We start from the raw sequence: 26,237 nt of genomic DNA, 5'->3' as shown, positions 1-26,237 counted from the left end.
CAGTCTCCAATGCGCGGTACCCAGGATGTCTACCAATTCTTATTTTGACGAACCCGGCGAGCTGCCTCGCTAGCTGGCGGCTTCCGCATAACCATCCACAGCATGATTGATGTGGCCAAGGACAGACCGAACCTAGTCATATCAGTCACGAGTCTCAAAACCAAGGCAGAGTGTGTGCCATCAAGAAGGACCTACCATGTGAAGATGTACTGGCTGTGGTTGTTCCTCAGGTTCACCTCAGCGGCACGACCGATGGGGATGCCGTTGGCTTCCCGATTCATCGCATCTAGGAAATCCTGGACTAAGAGTTTGTCAGCCATGTGCATATCCTATGTACGGTATCAGCTTACCCTGCGTCTGTTCAATCCACACTGGCTGACTGCCGGTCAACTCAGCCATCTGCTCAACGTCTGGAAAGTAGAATTTCCCTTCTTCCGGCTTGTTCTCCGGCGTAAACAAATTCTTCTTCCATGGCTCCCGTATTAACCCTTCGACAGTCACCTCGCCCTTTGGTAGCCCCTCCGGCCTATCCTTCTGGTCCATCATCTTCTTAGAAATCCAGCCTCTATTGACAAGCACTGTGCTTTGCCCCTCTCCTCTGTCCAGCGGCGTAATGACAATAAACCCATCCTGCCCTTCACGCATCCGGGGCCCAATCAGCATTTCCTGATCATGCCGAAGCCGACCCGTAGCATAAATACGCCGGTAATCGAATTCGCCAACCACACTGGGATCAACTCGCGGAGGTAACGGTAGAGGATCCCTAACGATCCTGTCTTCGTATTTTGCAATGAGCTTCGTCTTCCAGTCTAGACGTTGGATCTGCCATGTTCCGAGGGCGAAGGAGATGATAGGGATCAGAGCTGCGTTATCACAACATGATTAGTTAGTGATCATCTGAACCAACACACATTACGTCAAACGCGAGTAGGGGAATAGTATAGCATACCCAGAATGATCAAGCCGGGCCCATGCTTGCGTCCGGTTCGTACAATTTGGGCTGGGTGGTCGACAACGGATAACCAGCGCGGGTCATCACCCATTTGCTGGCCGTTGTAAAAGCGGACTTGCGTTTGTTGGCGGCGGCATCTGGCGCAAATTGAATCGAGCTGCTTAGTTGCTGTGCGCGGGCTCCGGACGGCGGGCAAGATGGGGTGCGCCCACGCTCGAGGGGCGGTCCGTGAAAGGACCGAGAAGATAGATCGCATGTCCAGTTGGGACGAAAATAGCTTGTCCCCTCTGGTCGACGTCAGATGCTGCAATGGAGAGTCTGCACTTGTTGGGTTATTGAATTGAGAAAGTTGTACATATAACAAGGTTGGCTGAGGAGGAACTTACTGACAGGCGGGATCCGTTGCGGAACTTGGAAGGTGATCGGCCCCGGCGCATGCATAACCGCCGACATACTTAGTAACTAACTACCTCACACTCATGACATCTTCCGAGCCTCCCATCTCGTTTAATCCAAAATGTTCTTCGCGGGAAGCTTGCAAGAAGGAATCTCTCTGGCGGTTCAGGAGTCCAAAGCTGTGATCTGCTTTGTGCCAGGTTCGTCGTCTGTTACCCCGGGATAGCGAGATAGTCGCGCTGCTAACCAACTGCCCTCAATAGATGACGGCGAGACGAGCTCAACATGGCAGGATGGATATTTCAAGGGTGACGAGGTGCTGCCGTTCATTGCCATAAAGTATCTTTGCTTACGCATGCTAATCAGAGTCACTCTTTAGGGGTTTACAAAGCTACTCGAGACGAGATCTGTCCTATTGCGCATCAGCAAGGATAGTCCCGAAGCAGGCTTTCTAGCGTCCGTCTGCCCCATAACGCAATACCCAACAGTTGTTATCGTTAGGTACGATCACCAGTCCTTATATGGGTGTTGAAACGATCGGCGCAGTGCAGTGGTTGACATGCGCAGGAATGGGATGCTACAGGAGTATATCGTACCGGACGTCTCCAAGGAAGAATTCCGCAACCGAATTACTGCTGCTATAGGCGATAAGAAACCAGAGACTCCGACAGCTGCGCCTTCAGCGGCTGAGCAGTCACCCGCGCAATCTCAAGAGACGAATCCTTCCCCCGCATCGGCTCCTGCTCCGGTCGTTACAGCTCCTTCGTCATCCCGAGCTGCGACGCAAACCTCACCAAGACTCGAACAACCAAGTCGATCTATACCCGAAAGAGAAGCAAGTGAGAAAGGAAAGAAGCCTGTGATTGAGCCTGGTGCTCGAGTTTATTCGGCCTACACGCCCGGCAGGCAGAAGGAGGAGCATAAACCCGGCGAACCCAGTAGCAATGCTAAGGAAAACAGCCAGAAGAAGGACATCAAGGGAAAAGCACCAATACGGATAACGAAGAAAGAAGAAGCCGCAGACGAACCATCGGCCAGCCGCCCAGCACCAACGCCCGGGCCCCCAACGCAATATCGTCTTCAATTCCGGCTCTTCGACGGAAGTTCCGTCCGCTCTACTTTCTCCCCCTCACATACAATTCGAAAGGACATTCGCCCATGGCTCGATGAACAAATGGAGGAAAAGGCACCTTATAACCTTAAGCTCATCTTAACACCTTTGCCAAATAGAACACTCACAATCGCTGAAGAGGAGCAAACGCTGCGTGAACTCGTCACCGGATCCACGGCGACGTTCGTCATGGTCCCAATCAGAACGTATATACAAGCATACTCGGTTTCGGACTCATTGCCCGTCCGCGCGGTGTCCGGAGTATATGGATTAGCTACATCGATAGTTGGCGGCGCGGTAGGGTACTTAGGTTCCTGGCTTGGATACGCCCAAACCGGGGCCTCGCACTCACAATCTCAAACCGAACCTCGGTCCAGTGAGTCACAGCCGTCAAGTGATAACGCGAGACGGCGGCCATGGGGGCCAAATATCCGGACTCTGAGAGACCAGACAGACGGACAGGATAGTCAATTTTATAATGGAAATCAGGTACGCTGGCCCCTTGAAAAGCATACCCTAATTAGAGGGCCAGTCGCTAATCATTTGTTATTCCCTTATAGCTGAACTTTGAGCCACGACAAGATGATCGGCGATGAACTTGTCACTATATTTATCTGCTGGGTCGATGATTGTTTGTGCGACGTGTATAATCAAGCGACAGAATATCCATACGTAGTACCATATCTTCTGACATAAAATGATTGAGATTATGGCACGCCTAAAATTTTTAACGGCTTGTAGGTCGTGCGCAAGCTTGACGATGACGGATGATGGACTCAGTAGCGTGTTTCTAGACGCATGACAGAAAAGGCAGCAGCGAACAGCAATGAACCCGCCCATCGCGCCTACCTTATTAGCAAAAACGAGAATTGCTTCCTGAGGAAGGCGCGATGAAGGTCCGTCCAAAGGCTCTGAGAAGGGAGGAGCAACTGCCCGCAGGCGCCGGCTGTACCTTATCAGGTGGTATGATTGTGAGGGCTGGGCTGTTGAGGGATGCGACTGTGACTGGCTCGTAAAGAAGAATGCGGCTAATGGTACCGTAGGAAGACTGTGGGTTGCTTTTGCATTTGGGGTTGACCTTGATGTCGAAATCCCTTTACAGCTGGAGTACTCGACAGTCGATATCGTTGTCAGCTGGGAAGACGCGGACTATAAGTGAACGCATGTCCACCAAGTACTCCGTGTCAACTGGTTACAAGTTATTGTACAGTGTATAGAACGCTGCGCATGAAATAGAGTTGAGTACTATAACGGGAGATTAATCTTTTTATATTAGGGTATATGCTTCTATCTTCAGCTCAAAAGTAGATGTAGCGACGGGCTAAATCTCTTGGTGACTCAGATAGTTGGTTCCAATACAGTAAGATCCATGACAAGCCGCTATGCAAACACAATTCAGGTTGGCTTCCGTAAGGAGCTCAAGCTATGTAATCCACCCAAAGCCACCTCAAAGTTCAAGAAAGGTTATGGTACAGATGTGCTTAGTAAGGCTTAGCGGCAGCCTGGCAAGCTTTCTATAATGACGCAAGGGTGTTAGTACTGCACTCTTCACAAAGGAACCATCGAGATCGAAGAACGTACCAGCTGGTCAAGGTACCACCCACAGATGGACATGTTGCCCTGGTTCTCATCCATGCACTTGCGGAAGTTGCGGACGTCGGTGTCACAGGCAGCAGGGTTCTCCCAAGAGCTGGCGGCGGTATTGCTGGCCCAGAGACCGTTGTCCATGGGCTGAGCCTGAGCAGGGGGGGTCTGCTGGGCCTCAGCGGGAGCGCTGGAGCCGCCGCCGGAGAAGAGACCACCGATGGCATGGCCGATCGAGGAGCCGACAGCTACACCACTGGTAGGAAGTTAGTACCTCTTGCTTGTATTCGTGGCGAAAGGAATTCGAGCCGTTTCGGAGGCGTAGCTTGCCACCAAGAAAACACTCAATCCCGGCGTCGAGATGGGCGACTTACGCAGCGGTGGAAGCCATCTGGCCAAAGAGACCGGGTCCCTGGCTCTGCTGGACAGGAGCAGCAGCGGGAGCCTGAGGAGCCTGGGTGGCAGTAGGTGGGTGGGCAGCGGTCGAATGCGGCTGCTGCTGCTGCTGGCCGTAGGGCGAACGAGCCGGCTGAGCGGGAGCGGGCGCGGTAGGGCGAGTGGGCGCGCTGCGCGCAAAGCCAGGAGTAGGGGACGGAGCGGCACCACGGCGTTGACGAGGCATATTGACTGTTATGTGAGGTTAAAGTATGGGAGATGAAGATGGAATGATGCGGATGAAGGGACTTTTATAGAGTGAGGAGAAAGAGCCGTACAAGGCGGACGAATAGCCGGAGAACACTTCGAAATCCCCGTGTCTTGACGATCTGATTGGTGGATTTTGAAGATTACCTCAGCGACACTATACCGTAAACTCATTACACCCTGTAATCTATTAGAGCTTCATTTTAGCGTCGAACTCCTCAAGACTGCTCGAGAAGTGGATTTCAGATGAGTATCATTATTACAGCCTGGGACTCAGATATAGATCGGTGTCTACATGAAAAAATACTTTTGATATAGCAGTCTTCATTGTCTCGAAATTTTTTATTTCTCTCTGAATACTGCTATTCTGATGCAGAGCTGCGCCCCGGCCGGTATCTACGGCCTCCTGCAGTGGCGAGTGCGTTGCTGACGCTGTGAGTCACGATGTTTACGGGTTTAAGAGCGCTCCCCATCAAGCCCGCGGTAAAGGACTAGCTAGGGACGGCATATGCGATCGTTACGGAGAGGTGTGCGGGCCGTCTGTCCTCGGTCCTGAAAAGGTTCATACCTCTTGACACAGCGAGCGTCTGCTGCGAAATTGCCTATAGGATGACAATGTCCACAGTGCGCTTTCCCGCCAGCATTTACACACCAGAATAGCTTAGCCCGGTTGATGATCACAGGCGTCTGTCGCAAACGCACTTTGTGAAATGTTAATGTAAGGCAAGCATCCAACTTGGACGAGGCTGCGTCGTAGTTCCCGGTGATCGTCACATGGGGTAGTAAGAAGGGCAGAGGGCATCATGTTTGCTTTCTCGCCTTCCTTGTTGCATCTTTCTTCTTCCTTCTCTCCTTCCGGCGTTCACTCCGTTCTTCCTTGCTCCGGCGCTTTTTATTTTTGCCTTCTTTCGTACCGGACTTCGATTTGCTGTTCTTAGATTTTTGCGAATTGTCAACAGGTTTGTCGAGTGATTGTGGGGCGTCGGCATCGGATTCAGAATCACTTGAATCATTCTTGGATAAAATTTCAGGCGTGGCGCTTGCTTGTTGAGCCAAACGCGATGCCTTGAATTGTGCGCGCGCCTTCTCTTTCGCTAGTTGCTCTTCTCGCTGCAAATCGAGTTTGTCGTTTCCGGCCTATCCATGTTAGCGTTATTTTCAGATGAGAATGGAGCAAGATCGTGATTTCTTACAAGTCCATGCTTGATGAAACGTCCGGCCGCCTGTTTGTCAAGAACCATTGTTCTTTTCTCGGGTTCTGTCTCCAGCTCCTTAATCTTGTCGAAGTATTGTTTGACTCTCTTTAATTCTCTGAAAACGGGATGTTCGGTAGCCTTCACACCATGAAGGCGCAGATACGCTGGAAACACAATCAGTCAGCAGGGTCCCATGATAATGGAGATAGCTCCGTACAAAATATCAATGATTCTAAGGCATAAGTGATCACCACGTGAAATTTCGCTTTGTCCAGGACTGGCAGCTTCTTTGAGGTCTCAATGACAGAGCTCTCCAATATCGGCGCAATGACTTCCTCAAGATTGTCAACATCATCATCTAGCTGCTCGAGCAGCATAGTTATGTTCGCAGATTCCATGTTTGATAAGTATCGCGATAATGGGAAAGACAAACAAAAGGGCTGGCGCAGGCGCTGAAAGATTTCTGCGGAGAAGCCGCGATTCTTGCCGCATTTGAGGCGGTGGGCCAGGCGGTAAATACCAAGAGCACCATTATCGAGTTGCTTTCTACCCTACTTGATGAGAATACATGTTGCTAATGTTTATTACTTGAACTTTCAACCGCTCATCCTATGCAGCTGCACGACCGACAAATGCTCTTTTCACGCCGGTAACAAAAAGCCAACTTTATGGTGTTCACCTATCACGTCTCAGTCTTGCACATGCTGGGAGCCCGTCCGCTTTTGCGGACAGCGGCCTTAGAACCATGGGGTGCCAAAACGCGTTCTTTTCAGCACATATACCCTAACCGCCTGGCGTCAACGTGGACGCAAATTGTCGACGAAGCGTCAGGGGAAAGCGGAAGACGTCGACTATCTGGACGCATTCATATTCTCGGAGTCGGCAACGTCGGCACCTTCGTTGCCCACTCGCTCGCAAGCCGGCCATCTCCACCTCCTATCACTCTTCTTCTGAATGGTACAAATGTATACTCTGCTTTCCAGAGACGGAAACAGTGCTTGACTATCAATAGCATCGGACTAGACGACCACAAAAAAGGGTTCGACGTCAATGTTTTGACCAATAATGGAGTTTGGCTTTCAATCCCGTACAGGGAAAACGCGGACGAAGCGCCCCTAGCCCCTGTGTCGGAAGACATGGCTGAATTTGGGGAAGTGCCTGAAACTGGAAATGATCTGTCAGACGCCGAAGAGGATGTCCAGCCGATTGAATGTTTGATAGTCTCCGTGAAGGCACCTGCGACTGTGAAAGCCCTGGCATCTGTCCGTCATCGATTGATGCCAGACTCTACAGTGTTATTCATACAAAACGGTATGGGAGTTATCGATGATGTAAATGAGAAAGTTTTCCCCGATCCTCGGCAACGCCCGCATTACATGCTTGGTATTGTGAGTCATGGCCTCGCCCAGCGAACTGGCAGATTCCACGTTACACATACCGGAGTCGGTACAACGATCTTAGGCCCTGTCTCGCCGCAAAGCTTGAGATCCAAGAATGAGAAAGAGCCTGTTTGGGCTCCAAGTACCAAATACCTGTTGCGTACAATGACCCTCACGCCACCTTTAGCCGCTGTTGCTGAACCCCCTTCTTCAATCACGCTGTATCAGCTGGAGAAGTTGGCGATGAACTCTGTCATCAACCCCTTGACTGCACTGATGAACTGTCGAAACGGCGAGCTGTTGTATAACTATAGCTTTACTCGTGTGGTGCGATTGCTCCTTTTCGAAATCTCCAGTGTGATTTGCAATTTACCGGAACTACAGAGCGTACCTGGAGTTGAGAGCCGCTTTTCTCCGGAGCGCTTGCGGTGGATGGTTACGCAGCTCGCAAACAAAACAGCGAAGAACGATAGTTCCATGCTACAGGACGTGCGGGCTGGTAGGACAACGGAGATCGAGTTTCTGAACGGGTACATCGTTCGAAGAGGCGAGGAGCTTGGCATCAAATGCGTGGTGAACTACATGATTCAACACCTTATTCTCGCTAAGCACATACAGTCGCGACGAGATGAGTCTACTGCCATCCCAATTGACATTGGGAATGACCCCAGGGGCAGCAAACTTTGACGAACTATTACATGTGTTTAGCGCCACTATATTTCAACATGATACGGTCTCAAGGGCTACTCTACAGAGGTCTTTGATCTGCCACCACCTTCTTAGCAGCATTTGCACCTTGTCTTGATGATCCTGGCCTATTTGGCTGGAGCCGACATTCCCCAATTCTTGTATCACCGATTCCACTTCTTCTACATATGTACGGATCCAACCTCGAATCACACCTTCTGATTTCTTGGCATCTACTCCTCTGGTAGAGTAGCCGAGGACGTAGTTTCGCCAATCCTCAAGTGGCATGTATTTGATGCAAGCTGCGATTTCGGTCCGATAGCACACGCCGGCGGCTGTGACCTGGTAGTTACTTGTCCGGTATGAGCAGGGATTCAGAAGAGGGTGAGATCGATACGGGACCAAGTCGATGAGAAAGCCCATGAAAGATTCCACTCACCCAAGGTACTGCTGCAGCTCCAGTTCCTCTTGAAGGGATGGCCCTATGTCTTGAAAGACTAAGTCGTCAAGGTATAGCGTCTCAGATTCGTTGTCGTTCAAGTAAAAGCCGTCTACTGATATCAGCCAATGGAATGAGGGACAATTAACGGCAATAGCCTCACATTCGGTTAACAGAAAGTCATTCGGATGAGGCCCGTAACTCATGAATATCTCATCTCCTGCTTCTACGTTTGACCAATATCAGCTCGTGTGGCAAAGGGCTCAGGTTCCACGGTACATACCATACGCTTTTGCGGCTCTGAAGACATATTCATGCCCATCGAACTTCACGTTGCACTATCAGGGTTAGCATGTTAGCTTCTCAGGTGTGTTCATTACACTTACTGTCACATCAGAATGATTGAAGTAATCGGCAAAAGGCAGCAACGCCATGGCGTCATTTCTATCTTCTGGGGGCTCCTGGCCAGGCATAAGATAGTGAAAGCTTCTGGTATTGACAATCAACCAATAATAGGAGTATGTTTCCCAATTGGCGTCTGGAAAGACAGCAAAGACGCTTTCCCAAGCTTGGCGCAGTCTCTGTTCCTGTTGGGCAAGAATATTCTGATGAAAGGACTCGTACTCGGTTTCGAGCTCCTTCTGAACACCCTTCCAGCGTCCCGAGATTGACGGTGGCAGGACTGATCCGGAGGAGGTTGGATTGCGCAGAGATTCTGGCCATAAGATTGGCATGCAGTCTTCAAAATCCTTCCTGGTTGGCCAAGTCTTTCTCCAGAGCTCATACGGCTTAAGGTCTTCTGGCTCACCGTGGCACAGAAACGCAGCTAGAAGCGCATGTACTGGCGTGCCCTCAGGGAATTTCCCGGTAAACGATGACGGAACCGCCTCTATCGTCAGCATTACTTCTCGTGGGACTCTGACTATGGTATCATTTTCCTATATGTAAACCTTAGAACGCGGCTTTTCTCGGGTCCGCAGGGCAGGCAATCACATACTTGTATATTGCGCATGGCTACCATTCCTAGACCGCGCCCCGGGAATCTTGCTGGACCAACTCCGTTAACGATGATGCCTTGGGAGACAGCCCATTGTGTGAACTGTTCATGTTCCTCGCCAGGCCACCATTCCGGCCTCATTTCGTTCGTCCCAGTGGAAAGTTTGCGCCCAAATGATATTGCCCAGCCCTACTTATCTCTATGCGCCAAAACTAGGCGAGCGACATGGTTGAGCGCAAGTTATCCCACCATAAATGTCGAGGAGGAAAGATAAAATCGTATCGCCTTATCGATCCTTATCAATCTATGTACGGCATGTCAGAGCGACTACTTGTGCTGCCCGGCGCTCTTCTCCGCATCAGACCACCTCCGCGACCATTTCTCCTTAGACATTGTCCCTCTGAGCGTTCAGAAGCACGATGTCGCTTCTGAGGAGGCCCGCGGCTACAACCCTGAGTGTGCGAGAACTTGCACTGCCTTGCGCGTCAATCCGACAACCCCCGCATTCACGATCCTTCGTCTCCGACGCCAATCGCCCGCCGCCAAAATATCCGCATCATGTTCCGCTCGGTTTCTTCGAGAAGAAGTTCCTCGCCGTCGGCTCTGCAGTGGGAGCGTTACTCAATCCTAGGAGAGCCGGTCGGTCTTAAGCCACTACCCTGGTTCCTCTGAATCAAAAGCTGACTCGAGCCCTCGGTCTAGACCTAATCGCAACGCTCGGCGAGGTAACAGCAACCCCATATTTCATATACCGACTTCGCGATGCCATGCTCCAAGATCCCACGGGTCGACAGATCCTCCGCGATAGGCCACGCATAACCTCTGAAACCCTTCCTCTTCCTTATCTCCGCTCCCTACCCGAGAACTCCGTCGGACGCACCTATGCCACATGGCTAGACCGAGAGGGCGTCTCTCCCGACACGCGGGATAACGTGCAGTACATTGACGACCCAGAGTGCGCATACGTCATGCAGCGGTACCGTGAATGTCACGACTTTTATCACGCCGTAACTGGCCTGCCTACGTTCGTGGAGGGTGAGCTCGCACTCAAGGCCTTTGAGTTTTCGAATACATTAATTCCAATGACGGGACTTAGCATGGCTGCATCGGTACGACTGAAGCCTGCGGAGCGGGAGAGGCTCTTCTCGTTGTATTTGCCTTGGGCAGTGCGGAGTGGGCTGTCTAGCAAGGAGCTGATTAATGTTTACTGGGAGAAGGTCCTAGAGAAGGATGTTGATGAGTTGCGGACGGAGCTGGGAATTGAGAAGCCGCCGGATATGAGGGATATCCGGCGGATGATCAGGATGCAGAAAAAGAGAGAGGAGGCATTGGAGGGCAAGAGTTCCTGATGCTTGGCTCGTTGCCAGAACGGACCGTGTACTCTTATCGCAACACAGATGTATATTATCCTTTCGACAACTACAATCTCGAAGCAGAAGATCGGATGCGTCGTAAATCATTTTCGTAACATTATTTCCTTCCCTCCTTCAATCACAAATCCAACAAGTCATCATCATCATCCCATCCCCCCTTCCTCCTCGAAAACACAACCTTCTGCTCCTCCTCGTCCTTGCGCTGGTTCTCGGCAACGGCATTCAAAAGCTGCTTGAGCTGCTCCTCCGTGACCTTCTGCCGCAACTGCCCCGTTTGCGCAAGCATAATAAGTCTGTTCTCGATGTCCGCGGCGCGCGATTCCTTGACTAGGCGGATTCGGCCAAGACGGTCGGCGGCTTCGGGCTCGAGGATCTGGTTGAGTATTGTGGTGCGGCGTTCGGCTTCAACTTGTCTGGAGGGCAGCGTTAGTTCTAGATCCCATCTGTCACAGGGTAAGGGTAGTGGGCACGCACTTTCTTTGCTCATCCTGGTTGCCGCCCTCTGATGGGCCGCTCCGTGGGCCACCACCGCCCTGCTGCTGGAGTTGTGCGAGACGAGCTCGTCTGATCTATGTGGTAGCGTTAATGAGTCACGTTGGCTGCGAGTGACAAGTGACAAGGTCGGGACTGACCTCCTCCAACTCTGCGTCTGCCATGGTTTGTGGGTGTGTTACGGTTCGGCTATGGCAAGAGGTTTAACAGAAGCGACGATTAGGTCTTTCGACTGAACGGCGTGTAGGTACAATGTTGTGCAGGCTTGAAACGCACTGCAAGGCATCGAAGAATTGTCGCGTTTGGATAGAAAGTTCCAAACCCCACTTAGATATTATGGCCTGAGGCTGTAAGGCTGCAAGATGGGGTTGGGGGTTCCTCATGGGCGTGCCCGGCGCGGCATCCAAGATCCCAAATACAGAGCACGTACGGCTAGTTACGATCGTGACCGAGATACTCTTGACGTGATTACGAGCATTGAGCTATTGAGTATTGACGCATGTTCCCTGCGGGGTGGTCGGTGTCAGTTCGTTATTAAGCCGATCATTGGCTGGTACCTGAGCTCGTGGAAATGCTCCAAAGCCTCCAAGCCCCCGCCGCTTCTCAAGCAAGGAAACCAGCTTCAAGCCGAAATGCCCCGCAGCATGGGCAAGGAGCTTGGTCGCAATTGTGATAATGATGCATGGTGGCATCCCTGTACTACAGAGTGCCTTTATTGATCCAGGGCCAGCCGATTGATTGAATGGATAGGCGAGGAGCTACACGTGGAGCGGAGCTCCGGTGTCTCAGGGCAGCACCAAAAGGGTAACTACTATCTGGCTCATGATGCATGCGGTCGTCATCATCTGCTAGAACTAGATCAAGGCGGACAAAGGGTGTGCTCAAGGTAAGATATCTGAATAGTCACTCAACGATGGCCCTACGGGATATTGTATTCAGACGCGCAATTGAGCAGGGAGGTTCTTTATAGAGAGCTCTGGTAAATATTCCTTCGGCTCTTTCTGAAGCTTTGTCCTGGCGGAGGGAGCTCGAAACGATCGGCATCCTGCCCCGTTGATGACGAGCACGTACCGAATTGGAACCTGGCGCCTGCTGCCGGTAACATGAGACACGGATTTTTCCTGGCATTGATGGTCAGCGGCAATGCTTAGAGAGGCTGGATTAATATAACTTATCTTGGGATAGTGGCAGAAATGCCAATATACATCACATGATATCAGTGGCCAGGAATCGCCGATGAAAAACCCGCCACTGGCGGTAAGATCCGGTAATACCAGTACGAGTACGCATCGGCTCCAGTAGTCCGGGTGCTTCCTCCTTGAACTGACAAAGACTGCGAACACCGAATGCTTCCACTCCAATCCACCTCCAACATCGCTCTTCTACTAGCCGCCTTGGAAGAGGGGTTCGTTACATCTCCAACTCCCTCTTCCCTATCGTCACTACTCACGTTCCTTTCTTCTATCCCTCTCTCTCGTCGCCTTGAACCTTCTAAGTGTACTTTCGTTCTGCCTCGCACCCGCTCCCGGCCTTGACCTCATTCCCTCCCTTCGCGTCAATGCGTCCGATCTGAGCCTCTTAGCGCCCACTCGAATTGCGCGCGAACGTACATCGTCCCCCAGCTTCTACCTCGAAGATTAAATATTCAGCACTCCTTTGCGAATCGATACTATTTTCATGAGACGGGCAGACCTCACCTCTGATCGATAGTGACGTCCTGATCTGGTCACAGCACCACCCTCACCAGCCGACGCTACGACTAGATTCTCGCCACAATGGCAGAGTATGTCTTCAGTTCCAAGCGATATCCATCTATTGAAAGGCAGACTGACCCGTTTATAGTTTAATCGCTTTCCACAACTACTATTCCCACCAGAGCTTCCTCTCGCCGTCAAACATGATTCCACGCTCCAGCCACAAACGCTCCCTATCCTCTGGGAACAGGTCCGGCTCCCCGGATAGGCAAGTTACCAAGGCCAAATCCACAAATGACCTCTCTCGGATCGCCGCCAATCCCCCGGTTCCTACAACTCGCTCTGCCAGTGAAGGCGGATTCACCGAGAATGGCTTCAGCACGTTGAAAGACCCGAGACTCGAGCCCACAACGGAATCCACAGAGTCGTCTACGTCCCCCTCGCATCACCCGGATCTTAATGACGAGGTCGCGACTTTAAGTTTGAAACTCGTCCAAGCTATTAACAATCAAACAAAGCTCGACGACACTCTAGTCGCCACCCGCCAAGAACTAGAGCAGGCCGAAGAAAGGGCCCGCACGCTAGAGTCAGAAAACAAAACGTACCGCCGGGATATTGACGAAAAGGTATTTGTGAGGAAGGCTGACGTCGATGTCGAGTTTGCGCGCCTGAATGCTGCCTTGGCGGAGGAGAGGGCGCAGCGTGCCGTCGCGGAAAAGGAGAAAAAGGGCATCGAGCAGGAACTAGAAACTCTCACTGCAGCTCTCTTTGAAGAAGCAAACAAAGTAAGTGGGCGCTTCAATGCATGGCGCCTGTGGACCATATTCTAATTTAGTTTTACAGATGGTTGCTGCTGCTAAACTCGAACGCGAAGCGGTGGAAAAGAAGAATGAACAGCTACGATCCCAAATCAAAGACACCGAGTCGCTTCTCGCATCGCAACAGGAACAACTATCCGAATTGAAATCTGTTCTCCATGTCATGAACATCTCGAAGGATGACCTTGATGGTCGCACAGCCATCTCTACTGCACCTCCATCCCCAGCCGGCCCTCTGCAACCGCCTGCCTTCCCCAGAAAGAGCATGGAAGCTACAGACATTCCCAGCGAAGTCGTGTGCGCAGAGATTGCCCCTGGCCCTTCTACGAGCTTTCCCGATCTCATCAAGACTGTTTGCCGAACAGACTTGGTAGCATACGAAGATTTTCAGGAGCTTTTCACTGCAGCAAAGAGCTCCAAGCCTCCAAGTAGAGCTACCAGCGGGTCATACTCTGGGTTGAATGTCATGAGCTTGGCTGGTTTCGGTGGTGCGGGATTTGGTTCAACCGCCTCATCGCCCTCGAAGTCTCAGCCTCACTCGCCCAATGGGAGTGTTTCCTCACCACAGCCTCCAACGTCCTGTATTCCCCTGAAGGAGGCACGTTTTTACAAGCGCGCACTCATGGAGGACATCGAACCCACCTTAAGACTGGACGCCGCCCCTGGCATATCTTGGCTAACCAGACGAACCGTTCTGAGTGGTATTTGTGAAGGAACCCTTGTCGTTGAGCCGGTACCACCAAATGTCAGAAAATACGAGTTTCCGTGTTCCCTTTGCGGCGAACGACGAAGCGGCACCGATAATGAGCGCACTCACCGTTTTCGAACATCTGACAGTGAAACCGCACAGCGGTACCCTCTGTGTATCCTCTGTTTAGAGAGGGTGCGCTCATGCTGTGAGTTTACAGGCTATCTCCGCCTCATTCTCGACGGTCATATACACGCCGAAGAACCCGATGAGTTACAAGAGGCTTGGGAGGAAACAGTTCGCTTGAGGGAAAGAATGTTCTGGTCCAGGATCGGTGGTGGTATCGTTCCTATATTCGCGCAAACGAGTGCCCCGGAAGAACGGCCTGAAGAACATCTGCCGGTCTTGGAAGAAAAATCAGAGAAGAGTTCTTTCATCGACAAACCAGTGGTACAAATTGAGCAGAGCGATATAGAGAACGGGCCTATCGTTACCGACGCCATGACCTAGTGCTTTGTATTCGACATCTCAACTTCGTCATCTCAATGCGGCACATCCTCAAACTGTCTTAGTTGCGAGGGTTTTTCGAGCCGAACTTCCACATCCGCGAGTCGTACAGACTTCCAGACGGCTCCGCATCTCATCGACTTCTTGTTGTCACCTTAGCGGCAGGTTACAGCGGGATGACAGTCAACACAGCTAATCTCAAGCGCGGGTCGCTTGTTACTTCTTGCCTATGTTCTTTGCCATATATTCACTACATCGACTAATTCGTTTTGCCGCCTCTAATATTCAGGTCCTGAAGCTTCAAGACCGCATTCCGGGGCAACATCATGTATTACTACTAATCCTGGTTTTGTCCATTCGGTCGCTGTACATGATCTTATTTCCTAATAATTCCCTTTGCAGCTTGTTCTTACTCTGTTCTCCTTTTGCGCCTTTTTCTTCTTTTCTTTTCTTTCCTTTTCCTTATTTCTTATCTCATTTAATCTGTCCACCATCCATCATACGGCGCAACAGGATATCCTGCTTTGCTTTCTGTCATTGATTTACTTGATATTTTGTTTTGTTTGCACTATAGATTTGTGACGGCTGCGAGGCTATTCATGAGGGAGGATGATCTACGAGATGGTCATTGCTATACCATGGGGTTTATGGCATTTATATACATCGCTATTGAAAATATGGTTTTATACAATCTTTATCCATGCTCCAGGTAATTGGACTTCGACCTAAATGGGAACCGTTCGTTCCTCGCGCTCATAGGTGGTTCCGAATCGATAGACTGTTATAAACATAGAAGTACCCTACAATTTGGAAACGGACGTCTTCAGGCAAAGAGGCTTAACCTTAGTACGCTATTTAAGAGAAACCCCCCCCGAAACCACGTAACTCCAGAGAATAAGAACAAACGCCAACAAACAGCACCCTATCGATACATTTTATGTTCATTGCCCGTACCGTTGATGAAAATTCCTAATTTGATCCTCAATATTCATACTCTGCGGATTCTGTGGCCCGCTGACTGGCGGCTGCTGCTGCTGCATCGGACCAGCCCCCGGCGCCCCCTCAAACGCCATGCGCTTCTTCCTCTCCTCTTCTTCAGGGTCGAGAGGTAGAGCAGCGGAGTCGAAAACGTCGCTCCGCTGGCTGGCTAGTCGTTTGAGGTTGCCGACCACATCAGCGGTGGAAAGGTTGGTTGTTGCGGTTCGGGCCTGCTGTTTCGCCTGTTGTTCGCGCCAGCGGGGGTCGAGCATCTCAATGCGCATGTGTTGCTGGAGTTCGGCTTCGGGGATGAGTTGGCCGCAGTTGGGGCAGAGAGCCGTGGCGGCTGCGGCGTTCTGGCGGCGGGCTTGCGCGCGCGGGACGTAGTCTGACCGGATGCGCATTGGTGGTTGGCCTGGGGCTGAGGCGGCTCGTGCTGCGGTGGTTGGCGCCGCTTCTTCCTGGGCTGCGGCCATGGGGGCGGGTTGAGGTGTAGGGATGGCTTGTGGTGGCGCTTGCGCCTGCGCGGTGTATACTGGGCCGACGGGTTGCGCGACGGGTTGCGGTTCGGGCTGCGCGGGGTAGGCGTTATAGTATGTTGGGGCGTCGAGATCAGTAGGCATGGCTTCTTCAATGCGAAGAGGGTTCAGAGACATCATTGCTTTCTGCTCTAGGGAGGCGGACTGGAGGTCGTTGAGAGAGGTTGGGGGTGGGAGGTCGACTTGATCGTCGGCTTCGTCGAAGAGTACCGTTTCGACGACCACAAAGTCATGCCAGTCAATTTGCGCGTATTCTATCCGCTCGTTTTCCTCCTCTTCTTCCTTCTTTTGTTTCTGTTGCTCCTGGTACTTCACCCACTCCGCGCGCGCCCTTGCACGCTCCAGAACATGGAACTTGTTCTTCACGTTGTGCTCCAACTCTGCAATCCTCTTCTTTTGAGACGTGGACGCATCCACTCCTTCCGGTCGCAAAAGCATGGTGTACTGGTCTACCAGTCGCGTGAAGAATTGGTAGAGACTGTGCTGAGGGCGAAGGAAATCAAACTGGAAGTTCCGGGCTTCTCGCTGGGAGAGAGCCGTCATGAAAGATTTGCCTCGTTTGGCGACAAAGAGAGCTGTAAGCTTGACGACCTCTAAATCTTGCGCGTTGATAATCGGCATTCGCGCTGAGAAGTGGAACTCTGGAGGTTCTGCAGGTCCTTTAGGTGTTTCGGGTGCTGGAGTCGGAGTCGGCTCGCCTGGGCGGCCAGCAGACACATCAGTCCCTCTCCCCTCCTTGATTTCTGTGAGACGCCATTGATAGAATGGTGCATACGGGTCATTCATGCTCAGGAAAGAGAACTTTGGATTGCTCCGCTCCTTTTCGCGTACGCGATCTAAGAAAGGCCAAATGTCAGTCCCGCTCTTCACCCATTGAAAGATGACAAAAATGTACCTTCAAAAACAGCACCATTTCGGGCGACATATCCGGCGGTTTTCTCGACAATCGCTGTTTAAGCTGTTAGCTCGCGCATTACTTTTGCGGATGGGGCTGGGGACTCGCCTCGAATATCCTTTGGCGGCAAGACCACTCCCTCAGGAGGTTTGCTCACATCGTCTGGGACAGTTGGCGTGTTGCTATTACTCACGGATGCCATACTGCCAGCAGTCGCCAGGGTTTGCAGCGATAAGGAAGGATGTTGGTGGGCGATCGAAAGCCTGGGGTTGATCCTGTCGATGTCAAGAGTTCATCTTTCTGGTGACCGGTGCGTTAGTTTAGCCGCGCGTGAGCAGATGTTTTCTCTATTGGTTGGAATAGCCGCAGCGACTAGACCTAGACAGGCTAGATCACTCCTTATGTAAGCCGTCGTAGATCAGAGAGTGTCGCAGCCCCAAGTGAGACAAGTGACCCCGGGCAGTTTCAGAGCAATTATGAACATCGAGAACTCACTGCCTAATCACAGATGTCTCAGTAGTAGAAAGGCCATTTGCCGTACCAGTTGTTGTGTAGTGAAAGTGACAGTATAACTTCATTCGTTGAGAGCCTCCTATACTGGATCCCTGGGCTGTATGCCCGTTCGACAGCTTAAAGCGGGCTCCAGTCAGGAGTTCCACAGTTCATGTTAAGCGTTCCCACACGTGTTAAGTTCATCCTACTCGGCTTCCCTCCACCTCTCTAGTCGACCTCCGTGATTCAGTCCCCTCGCCCTCTTTTCTTTCCTCGGTCATGGCGTTGTATGACTGACTAGCTACGACTGCTCTTCAATTCTTCTGTTCCTCCCATTGATCACTATCTTATTCACTTACCAGCTGCGTGGGACCTGTACGGAGTACAGCCGGAGCATTGTACAGGACAGCTTCAATTCCGCTCCAATCGACTTTTCTCAATGATCTTCTAATTCTTGTCTCTTATTAATACCATTGGGTCACCCCACGCTCCCTTTTGTTTACTGATCACATTTCTCTGCTTTCCCTTCCGAGTCCCTTCTCAAAATGGCGCCGAATCCCAAGGACACCTTGGGTGTCCGCCCTCCTCGAGCCTCGTCTCGCTCCCCCAGTCGCTCTCCCCAACCAAAAAACCGTAAGGCGGCACTGGCAGTGACATCGAGCTATAAGTCAGATGGCGTTACAAACAACGATATCTTCGATCTCCCGACGTCCGATTACAAGGTTATGGTTTTGGTGACGCTAGTAGCCGCCGTGGTGCGGCTGTTCAGGATTTACCAGCCGACAAGCGTTGTCTTTGACGAAGTGCAGTACGTCTCGATTAGTCTGGGTACTCGCGGTTTTTATATGCGATTCTAATGTGCAAACAAACAGTTTTGGTGGATTTGCGACGAAATACATCAAGGGCCGCTTCTTCATGGATGTTCACCCTCCGCTCGCCAAACTCCTAATTACATTGGCCGGATGGCTCGCTGGATTTAAGGGAGACTTCGATTTCAAGGAGATTGGAAAGGACTACCTCGAGCCCGGGGTGCCGTATGTGGCGATGCGAATGCTTCCTGCTATTCTAGGAGTGCTCACGGTGCCCATTATGTTCTTGACTTTGAAGGCTACGGGTTGCCGAACCCCCACTGCTGTGCTGGGTGCTGGCGCAATCCTCTTCGGTAAGCCTATCTTCTACGATACAAGGCACCTGCTAATCGCGTGCAGAGAACGGATTGGTCACCCAATCTCGATTCATTCTCTTGGATTCTCCGCTGGTGTTTTTCACGGCCCTCACCGCTCTAGCTTTCATTTGCTTCACGAACCAACAGGAATTGGGGCCATCGCATGCCTTCCGCGGGCCCTGGTGGTTCTGGCTGGCAGCTACTGGCTTGTGTCTGGGTGCTACTCTGAGTGTCAAGTGGGTCGGCCTCTTTACAGTGGCCTGGGTTGGTTCCCTGACTATTCTACAACTCTGGGTTGTGCTCGGTGATACCAAGACTGTTACTCCTGTACGTTGCACCTGCTCCCCTGCTTTAAGGTTCTTCCTAACCATCAATTAGCGTCTCTGGTTCAAGCATTTCTTTGCCCGAGTGTTCTGCTTAATTGTGGTTCCCCTGGCATTCTACTGCTCTATGTTCGCAATTCATTTCCTATGCTTGGTCAACCCCGGAGAGGGCGACGGGTTCATGTCTTCTGAGTTCCAGGCGACCTTGAACTCAAAGGGTATGGCAGCTGTTCCTGCAGACGTTGTGTTTGGCTCTCGTCTTAGCATTCGTCACCATAACACACAGGGCGGATATCTGCACTCCCACAGTCACATGTACCCCACAGGAAGCAAGCAGCAGCAGATTACCCTTTACCCTCACAAGGATGACAACAACTTGTTCGTTGCCGAAAATCAAACCCAACCTCTTGATGCTGAAGGCGCGGAAATCGCCGGCCCTTTTGCTTGGGATAACCTCACTAGCAACTACATCGAAGATGGTGCAATTATTAGACTCAACCACCTGATGACCCGCCGAAGGATTCATTCCCACAATGAGCGACCTCCCGTGACTGACGTGGATTGGCAATTTGAGGTCTCAGCATACGGTTACGAGGGTTTCCCGGGCGATGCGAATGACTACTGGCGTGTTGAAATTGTCAAATCGTTGTCGGATGGCGAAGAGGCCAAGAAGCGATTGCGGACCATTCAAACCAAGTTTCGACTTGTCCACACTATGACTGGCTGCGTTCTATTCTCCCACAAGGTCAAACTGCCCGATTGGGGTTTCGATCAGCAGGAAGTCACCTGCGCAAAAGGTGCGTCTTTGCCGAACAGCATCTGGTACATCGAGAACAACAAGCACCCGATGCTACCTGCGGATGCCGAAAAGGTCACCTACCGCAACCCGGGATTTTTCGGTAAATTCTTTGAGCTTCAGAAGGTGATGTGGACGACTAACGCGGGGCTGACTGATTCCCACGCTTGGGATTCCCGTCCCCCATCTTGGCCTATTCTTCTCCGTGGTATCAACTTCTGGGGCCGAGACCACCGTCAGGTCTACCTCTTCGGAAACCCGTTTGTCTGGTATTCGTCTACTGCTGCCGTTTTGATCTACGTACTTTTCAAGGGGATTTCCTCTATCCGCTGGCAGCGGAACTGCGGTGATTACCGCAATGCCACCTTCAAGAGATTCGACTATGAAATCGGTACCGCTGTGCTTGGCTGGGCTTTCCACTACTTTCCATTCTATCTCATGGCACGCCAGCTCTTCTTACACCACTATTTCCCCGCGCTATACTTTGCTATTCTGGCCTTGGCTCAGGAGTTTGATTTCGTTGCACACCGTATCCGCAGTTTGGGTCTTCCCTCCCGGCCTGTCATTGGAAAAACATTGGCTGGCGTTTTCCTTGGTCTCACTATCTTCGCATTCACCCTCTATTCCCCTTTGATCTATGGCAACCCGTGGACAAAGGATGCTTGTAAACAGGTCAAGCTCTTGAAGACATGGGACTTTGACTGCAATACCTTCTACACCGACGTAAGTGTTCATCTAAGTGACAACACTACGCGAAGTTTACGTAGCGGCTAACAACGCATGTTCAGTTAAACCAATATGTGACTCATTTTACAAGTGTGAACGGAGCTGTTCCAACAACACCGGCAGCTATTCCCTCATCCCCAGCACCCGCTAAAGCTCAGCCAAAAAAAGAGAAGAAAGAGGAGAAGAAAGAACAAAAGCCTTTCAACGCTGAAAGCCCGGAGTCGAGCATCACATCCAGCAGCATCCCAAAGATCCGCGGAACTCAAGCCCGGGTAGAATACCGCGACCAACAGGGGAACATTCTCGATGAAGCCGTGGTAGAGTCACTACGAAGGGAGGGCAAGGTATCATTCGAGACAAGGCACGAAACTCGGACTCGCCTGGATCACGGCCATTTGGTTGATGTTGTTGATGGCAAGGTCGCTCCGCCTCACCCTGATGTCGAAGGTCAGAACCCTGAAACACAGGACAAGCCGGAAGAAGTCGCAGAAGAGCCGGCCTCCGCAGCTGGCGCAGGAAGCCTGGTGGAAGAGCCCAACTCTCCTGAGCCGAAGCCAGCTAGTGAGGGAAATGAGGCGACGCCTTGAAGGGATGTACAAGTCGGATTGCATTTCCATTATACTACCTGCCATATTCTATTCTCTCTCTTCCCATATTCTATTCTCTCTCTTCCCATTTCCTTGTTCTACTCTACCTCTCTACCTCCTGTCCGACAAACCTGACTTCTCTGTATTCTTTTGATAATAGCTTTCTATCTTGATCTAACGAAATGTGTGGCATTGTATAACTTATTGTTGTCGCGCGATATTGCAGAGTAACGAAAGAAATCTCCAATTGAGTCACGCCAAAGCAACTATGCACAAGCTCTCAGATAGTCTCTTCCTCATAAATCTATTCTTCACAACGATTTTAGTATACAGCAATCACCGTTGAGGCACCTCTGCTTCGAAACACATTGGTATTCTCCATCTAGAAGTCGTACTCTTCCTTGCCGTACTTGTTGAAACGCTCGTGGAGATCCTAGGGTTGTAGGTCAGCTAAAATGCAACTCCTGGTGAGTTGTCGAGTAGGAGTTCGGTAAGAGCATACAGCAGGCAGAGTGACGTTGGGCACAATGACAGTGTTCAGAGCACTGGGGGCATTGCGAAGAGGCTGGCTCTTGTCACCACCGGGGTGGTACTGGTACTTGTAGGACTTGCCGTCGTCCTCACGCTCCCAGGGCATAGAGCTGTCGGGGATACGGACGTTGCTCTCGGAGGTGACGGAGGTGGGCTTCTTGCCGAAGTACCTATAAACAAGAACCCCGATTAGCAAGTGTCCAATTTGAGCTCAGTGTGCTATCTGCAGTTCAATTGAGTATATTGAAGTCGAATTCGGCAAATCCTGATAAACCCGGATATGGCATGATCTGATCGTCACTTACCAGCCGGCAATCAGGAAGGCACCAGACATGACACCGAGCAGGACCTATTTCCAATTAGACACGCATGCCTTCAAATAGATGATTCGGGCCGATTGGAATGATTCCGTCGGGGGATCCGTACGTAGAGCTCGGGGTCACGCTTGGGAGCCTTGTCGAGACTTGATTCCTCGATCTTGGAGCTGTAGAGGCGGCGCTGGGGGGCGCGGAAAACGGCCTGACGGGCGAAAGCCCGGCGAGCGGCCATGGCAGCAATGGGAGACATGATGATGTATAGAATAGTCGAAGCGCGGGGGCTGCGGGTGGAGGGGAGCACTTTGTTGCAGAGTGGGAGAGCGAACTTCGAGTGAGGTCGGGTGGAATGACGGGCGGCGCGATCATATGGTCGCATCTGGTTGGCTGGCTGCTGGCTTAGTCATTGCTCTACCGAACATCGTCGGCTGTGATGTTTGTATGAGGCGATGTGGTGTCCGTGCTTCTGTTGCTGTTCGTTTTTGCAAACGCTCCCTCCCTTTTCTCGCGCTTTTTGCCGACTTGATCATGATGCTGCTGGCGAAATATTGAACGTGCTGCTCCGCTTTCCAGAGTAGCTTCTTCAACCTCGGATTCGCAAGGTATGTGGCTGAACCCCCTTTGGTGAAACAGGGGCACAGAAACCCCGGACTCCCTTTTATCATGAAATGCGCAGGCTGGAGAAATATACTGCGCAAAATGCTAACTATATTTCGCTGACTCTAGGCCACTTACACTCTTTATTCATTATTCTCGGGTCGCTATTGTGTTTTCTTCTCGTCTCTCCTTTATCACCTGAATTTCGCCGAATCTTGCTTCCGGGACCGACTCCACGATTTTTGCGATAACCGATAGTAGCAGCACATCATTATCAATATCTTCCGACCACAATGGCGTTTCAATCGAGCAACACGGATAACAATGAGACCACGACTTCCCCCTCGTCCCATGCCTTGGGGCTCCCGCGCCCTCCCTCGGTCGGCGGCATATCATCGCGAGTCACGGATGTCTCCGACGATGAGCAGTCGCGCTCAAATACCATATCGTCACAAGTAGTACCGCAGTCGCGACACTCCGTATCTCGACGAGGGCCTCCACCAGCAAGAAGCTCCATTGCTTCTACCAGCCAAATAACAAACCGACCAGAAAGTCAAAGCAGCAGGTTAAGCCGAACTCACATCCCATCTCTGGCTGCGTCGGGCTTTTTCCGGCCCATGTCATCGCAACGTCTGCAGGCGCATCGTGGTCGTCCGGTAACGAATCAGACAACAGCCTCAACGGAAGAATGGGGTGATCACTCTAGCCACAACAGGCGCAGTCTGATATCGAACAGTACCTTCCCAAACTCTCTTCCGGCGGTGGATCAGGAAGTTCCTCCGTCGCGTGGTACCGAATTCACCGACCCGATCATCCCTGATAGGAATCAGTCGAACGCCAGTCCTACTGCAGATACGACGGTGAGAAGTGAAAGCGCAAATCTCATACACGACAGGGAGCGGCCACCAAACCTCAATTTGGCGGTGAATTACAAAGGCACGAACGAGCCCGAGCCACCTCAGAGATCGCCTCTATCTTTCCTCTCAATACAGAATAGAAACGCTCCGGCAGAGAATCGCGATAGCAGGACTCATGAACGGTTATCGTCTGCCGACTCGTCTCCGCAGTCCATTGAAAAGAAATCCGAACCGGTAAAGAAGAACGATAAGGGCAGGAACTACGAATATTTTGTTGGAAACACGATCTTTTGGGGTGGTGGGAGATTCCAGAACTCCAGAGATAAGCCAGTCAATATCGCGACAGGATTTCTTGTGCTTGTGCCCACCGGCCTGTTCTTTGGTTATTCGTACGTATACACAGCGGGTTGAGTAAAACGGGTGCTAACAGAACCTTAGGGGTCCTTGGCTGTGGCACAACATATCTCCAGCTATTCCGATTGTGTTTGCCTACCTCTTCTACCTATGCTTCTCTTCATTCATACATGCGTCGGTGGTTGATCCCGGGGTAAGTCAGGGTTTTCTCTTGTATTATGTTTGTTCCTATTAACACTATCTAGATCATCCCTCGCAACCTTCATCAAATGCCTCCTATCGATCCTGCCGGCGACCCTCTTGCCGTAGGCCCACCGACAAATGACTGGGTGATGGTGAAGCTCGCCACTTCCGACGTCGCTGCAATGGACGTTCCTGTAAAGTACTGCAAGACTTGCTCTATCTGGCGTCCTCCGCGGTGCTACCATTGCCGTGTTTGCGATAACTGCGTCGAGACTCTCGATCACCATTGCGTTTGGCTGAACAACTGCGTCGGCCGCCGAAACTACCGATATTTCTTCACTTTTGTCAGCACTTCAACTTTACTCGCTCTCTTCTTACTTGGTGCTAGTCTGGCCCACATCCTAGTGTACCGAGCACGCGGGGGCATAAGCTTCGGCGATACCATCGATAAATGGAGGGTACCTTTTGCTATGGTGATTTACGGAGCCATAGCAGCGCCTTATCCCGCCTCATTGTGGGCATATCATCTCTTCCTCGTCGGCCGCGGCGAAACCACACGCGAATACCTGAACTCGCACAAGTTCGCCAAAGCAGATCGCCACCGTCCTTTTACCCAAGGAAACATGATCAAAAATTGGATGGCAGTGTTCGGCCGACCACGACCACCAACCTACATGCAATTCAAAGAATACTACCAGGAGGGAGATCAGCGACTCAGTACGATGAAGCGTAAGTTCCTTCCTCGTAACCCTGAACCTCAGAACGATATTGAGATGCAGCGTGTTCAACCTCCGCCTCCACCTACTTCGGGCTGAGGTTTGGCTTGTTCTCTATTGATCTTTATTATCTTCTTCTACTACTACCACCTTTTCTTAATACCTTCTTTTATTTGACGATTTCCTATAACATTATTATCTCATGTCATATATATCCAACAATCTGGTTACGGATTTAATTTCCTCTCTCTGAACCTTTTTCTTTTGCTTCTGCTGGCGTAGTGACGGACGGGCTTGTATTTATATTTTGTTCGTATGAAGATGGCGAACTGGCGGGTTGTCTTGGAAGTTCTCATAGGTAAATGGACGGCTGTAGTAGATAACGATATCTTAATTGATAGTATGGAATTCATTGCGCTCTCATAGAATCTTCAATGGTCCCTGCCGCAATGTATATATTTTGCGTCGTCGAGGAACGTTAAGTTCAAGATTCCGAGGAATCTCCCCTTTATCTACACACACCGTACTGAAAAATCCAGGCTGACGCACTTTACTTTCCTACTTCCAAAAGACAAGCTTCTCGGATCCTCCAAAAACCATGCTGTCGCGACGCTATCACTAGAGGGCTGATATCATGTTTGGAAGTTGACGCCTGAGGCTGATATTCGTTACGAGACCATACCGGGTTTACTTACCAGGAACCGTGGCCCGGCCAATGATCAGCCCCAGCTACCAAGGACGGTGGGGCTCGCATCCCTGTAGATTGCGGGACTCAATACTGCACTAGTGTTGATTAGGGCAAGTGCGAGTCTCCGCCGATCCATATCGTAGTATCGACCAGGTCGGTCGGATGATGGACAGATACTCTTTGTACATTGAGGATATTTGGTCGTAATACTTAAGGGATAGAGTCAGGGTGTGGTTGATATCTCTCGCGGATCACGGCAGGGTGGATAGTCCAGAAGTCCGTGGCTGAATCGGATGGGTACATGCACATGCATCACCGCGCATAGTAGTAGTTGTCCTTGTCCCTGTGACCAACAATTAGAGTATACAAATGATATGCTCGCAAGGGAAACACCAAGAGGTAAGAAAGATACCGATGAGCCACACCCACTAGTGCTGCGGAAGATAATGCTATGTTTTGCTTCAATATCGCGGGGCCGAATCGCTTCATGGAACATGGTTGACACCGGATTCAAGTGATGGGCGCCGAATTCGAGGCACGA

The 26,237-nt window shown here is 51.2% G+C and overlaps 13 protein-coding genes across 13 annotated transcripts; 6 read left to right on the top strand and 7 right to left on the bottom strand.

Annotated features, from left to right (window-relative positions):
* Positions 1–29: 29 nt before the first annotated feature.
* Positions 30–1,208, bottom strand: BDV17DRAFT_284368 (cytochrome oxidase assembly protein SHY1; the record flags this gene model as incomplete). Its single annotated transcript, XM_073760521.1, has 4 exons — positions 30–132; positions 196–301; positions 351–863; positions 950–1,208. The coding sequence occupies 4 exons, from the start codon at positions 1,206–1,208 to the stop codon at positions 30–32; spliced, it is 981 nt and encodes a 326-aa protein (XP_073611758.1).
* Positions 1,209–1,301: 93 nt separating this feature from the next.
* BDV17DRAFT_273497 (uncharacterized protein) lies at positions 1,302–3,689 on the top strand. The gene is made up of 5 exons (XM_073759018.1): positions 1,302–1,548; positions 1,612–1,664; positions 1,728–1,849; positions 1,916–2,948; positions 3,020–3,689. Exons 1-5 carry the CDS (start codon positions 1,470–1,472, stop codon positions 3,053–3,055), a joined length of 1,323 nt encoding a protein of 440 aa, XP_073611757.1. The 5' UTR covers positions 1,302–1,469; the 3' UTR covers positions 3,056–3,689.
* A 1-nt stretch (position 3,690) lies between these two features.
* Positions 3,691–4,765, bottom strand: BDV17DRAFT_273493 (uncharacterized protein). Its single transcript, XM_073759017.1, has 2 exons — positions 4,418–4,765; positions 3,691–4,299 (listed from the first exon to the last, which is right to left on the bottom strand). The coding sequence occupies exons 1-2, from the start codon at positions 4,663–4,665 to the stop codon at positions 4,008–4,010; spliced, it is 540 nt and encodes a 179-aa protein (XP_073611756.1). The 5' UTR covers positions 4,666–4,765; the 3' UTR covers positions 3,691–4,007.
* A 192-nt stretch (positions 4,766–4,957) lies between these two features.
* BDV17DRAFT_273489 (Sas10/Utp3/C1D family protein) lies at positions 4,958–6,425 on the bottom strand. The gene is made up of 3 exons (XM_073759016.1): positions 6,099–6,425; positions 5,879–6,045; positions 4,958–5,822 (listed from the first exon to the last, which is right to left on the bottom strand). Exons 1-3 carry the CDS (start codon positions 6,277–6,279, stop codon positions 5,487–5,489), a joined length of 684 nt encoding a protein of 227 aa, XP_073611755.1. The 5' UTR covers positions 6,280–6,425; the 3' UTR covers positions 4,958–5,486.
* A 157-nt stretch (positions 6,426–6,582) lies between these two features.
* Positions 6,583–7,947, top strand: BDV17DRAFT_284366 (ketopantoate reductase family protein; the record flags this gene model as incomplete). The annotated part of the gene is made up of 2 exons (XM_073760520.1): positions 6,583–6,990; positions 7,084–7,947. 2 exons carry the CDS (start codon positions 6,583–6,585, stop codon positions 7,945–7,947), a joined length of 1,272 nt encoding a protein of 423 aa, XP_073611754.1.
* A 16-nt stretch (positions 7,948–7,963) lies between these two features.
* On the bottom strand, positions 7,964–9,785 carry BDV17DRAFT_202253 (uncharacterized protein). The gene is made up of 6 exons (XM_073755277.1): positions 9,384–9,785; positions 8,773–9,324; positions 8,670–8,724; positions 8,550–8,612; positions 8,387–8,498; positions 7,964–8,299 (listed from the first exon to the last, which is right to left on the bottom strand). Exons 1-6 carry the CDS (start codon positions 9,522–9,524, stop codon positions 7,981–7,983), a joined length of 1,242 nt encoding a protein of 413 aa, XP_073611753.1. The 5' UTR covers positions 9,525–9,785; the 3' UTR covers positions 7,964–7,980.
* Positions 9,786–9,802: 17 nt separating this feature from the next.
* On the top strand, positions 9,803–10,732 carry coq4 (ubiquinone biosynthesis protein COQ4; the record flags this gene model as incomplete). The annotated part of the gene is made up of 2 exons (XM_073760519.1): positions 9,803–10,022; positions 10,086–10,732. The coding sequence occupies 2 exons, from the start codon at positions 9,803–9,805 to the stop codon at positions 10,730–10,732; spliced, it is 867 nt and encodes a 288-aa protein (XP_073611752.1).
* Positions 10,733–10,803: 71 nt separating this feature from the next.
* BDV17DRAFT_202261 (DNA-binding protein) lies at positions 10,804–11,571 on the bottom strand. The gene is made up of 3 exons (XM_073755279.1): positions 11,389–11,571; positions 11,231–11,325; positions 10,804–11,169 (listed from the first exon to the last, which is right to left on the bottom strand). The coding sequence occupies exons 1-3, from the start codon at positions 11,410–11,412 to the stop codon at positions 10,875–10,877; spliced, it is 414 nt and encodes a 137-aa protein (XP_073611751.1). The 5' UTR covers positions 11,413–11,571; the 3' UTR covers positions 10,804–10,874.
* Positions 11,572–13,023: 1,452 nt separating this feature from the next.
* Positions 13,024–14,958, top strand: BDV17DRAFT_295008 (guanine nucleotide exchange factor SEC2; the record flags this gene model as incomplete). The annotated part of the gene is made up of 3 exons (XM_073762969.1): positions 13,024–13,031; positions 13,091–13,727; positions 13,786–14,958. 3 exons carry the CDS (start codon positions 13,024–13,026, stop codon positions 14,956–14,958), a joined length of 1,818 nt encoding a protein of 605 aa, XP_073611750.1.
* Positions 14,959–15,695: 737 nt separating this feature from the next.
* BDV17DRAFT_202256 (putative pre-mRNA splicing factor) lies at positions 15,696–17,675 on the bottom strand. The gene is made up of 3 exons (XM_073755278.1): positions 17,476–17,675; positions 17,368–17,421; positions 15,696–17,308 (listed from the first exon to the last, which is right to left on the bottom strand). Exons 1-3 carry the CDS (start codon positions 17,567–17,569, stop codon positions 15,897–15,899), a joined length of 1,560 nt encoding a protein of 519 aa, XP_073611749.1. The 5' UTR covers positions 17,570–17,675; the 3' UTR covers positions 15,696–15,896.
* Positions 17,676–18,089: 414 nt separating this feature from the next.
* Positions 18,090–21,673, top strand: pmt1 (protein mannosyltransferase 1). The gene is made up of 5 exons (XM_073755274.1): positions 18,090–18,667; positions 18,732–19,021; positions 19,068–19,351; positions 19,403–20,866; positions 20,932–21,673. Exons 1-5 carry the CDS (start codon positions 18,405–18,407, stop codon positions 21,454–21,456), a joined length of 2,826 nt encoding a protein of 941 aa, XP_073611748.1. The 5' UTR covers positions 18,090–18,404; the 3' UTR covers positions 21,457–21,673.
* A 165-nt stretch (positions 21,674–21,838) lies between these two features.
* On the bottom strand, positions 21,839–22,554 carry BDV17DRAFT_295005 (uncharacterized protein; the record flags this gene model as incomplete). The annotated part of the gene is made up of 4 exons (XM_073762968.1): positions 21,839–21,889; positions 21,959–22,157; positions 22,293–22,336; positions 22,414–22,554. The coding sequence occupies 4 exons, from the start codon at positions 22,552–22,554 to the stop codon at positions 21,839–21,841; spliced, it is 435 nt and encodes a 144-aa protein (XP_073611747.1).
* Positions 22,555–23,191: 637 nt separating this feature from the next.
* Positions 23,192–25,107, top strand: erf2 (palmitoyltransferase ERF2; the record flags this gene model as incomplete). The annotated part of the gene is made up of 3 exons (XM_073760518.1): positions 23,192–24,144; positions 24,194–24,302; positions 24,355–25,107. The coding sequence occupies 3 exons, from the start codon at positions 23,192–23,194 to the stop codon at positions 25,105–25,107; spliced, it is 1,815 nt and encodes a 604-aa protein (XP_073611746.1).
* Positions 25,108–26,237: the final 1,130 nt, after the last annotated feature.

This window comes from Aspergillus undulatus, assembly GCF_047715775.1.
Source record: "Aspergillus undulatus strain CBS 261.88 unplaced genomic scaffold BDV17scaffold_61, whole genome shotgun sequence".
NCBI classification, from domain to species: domain Eukaryota; kingdom Fungi; phylum Ascomycota; class Eurotiomycetes; order Eurotiales; family Aspergillaceae; genus Aspergillus; species Aspergillus undulatus.
This window is presented reverse-complemented; position numbering and strand designations above follow the sequence as displayed.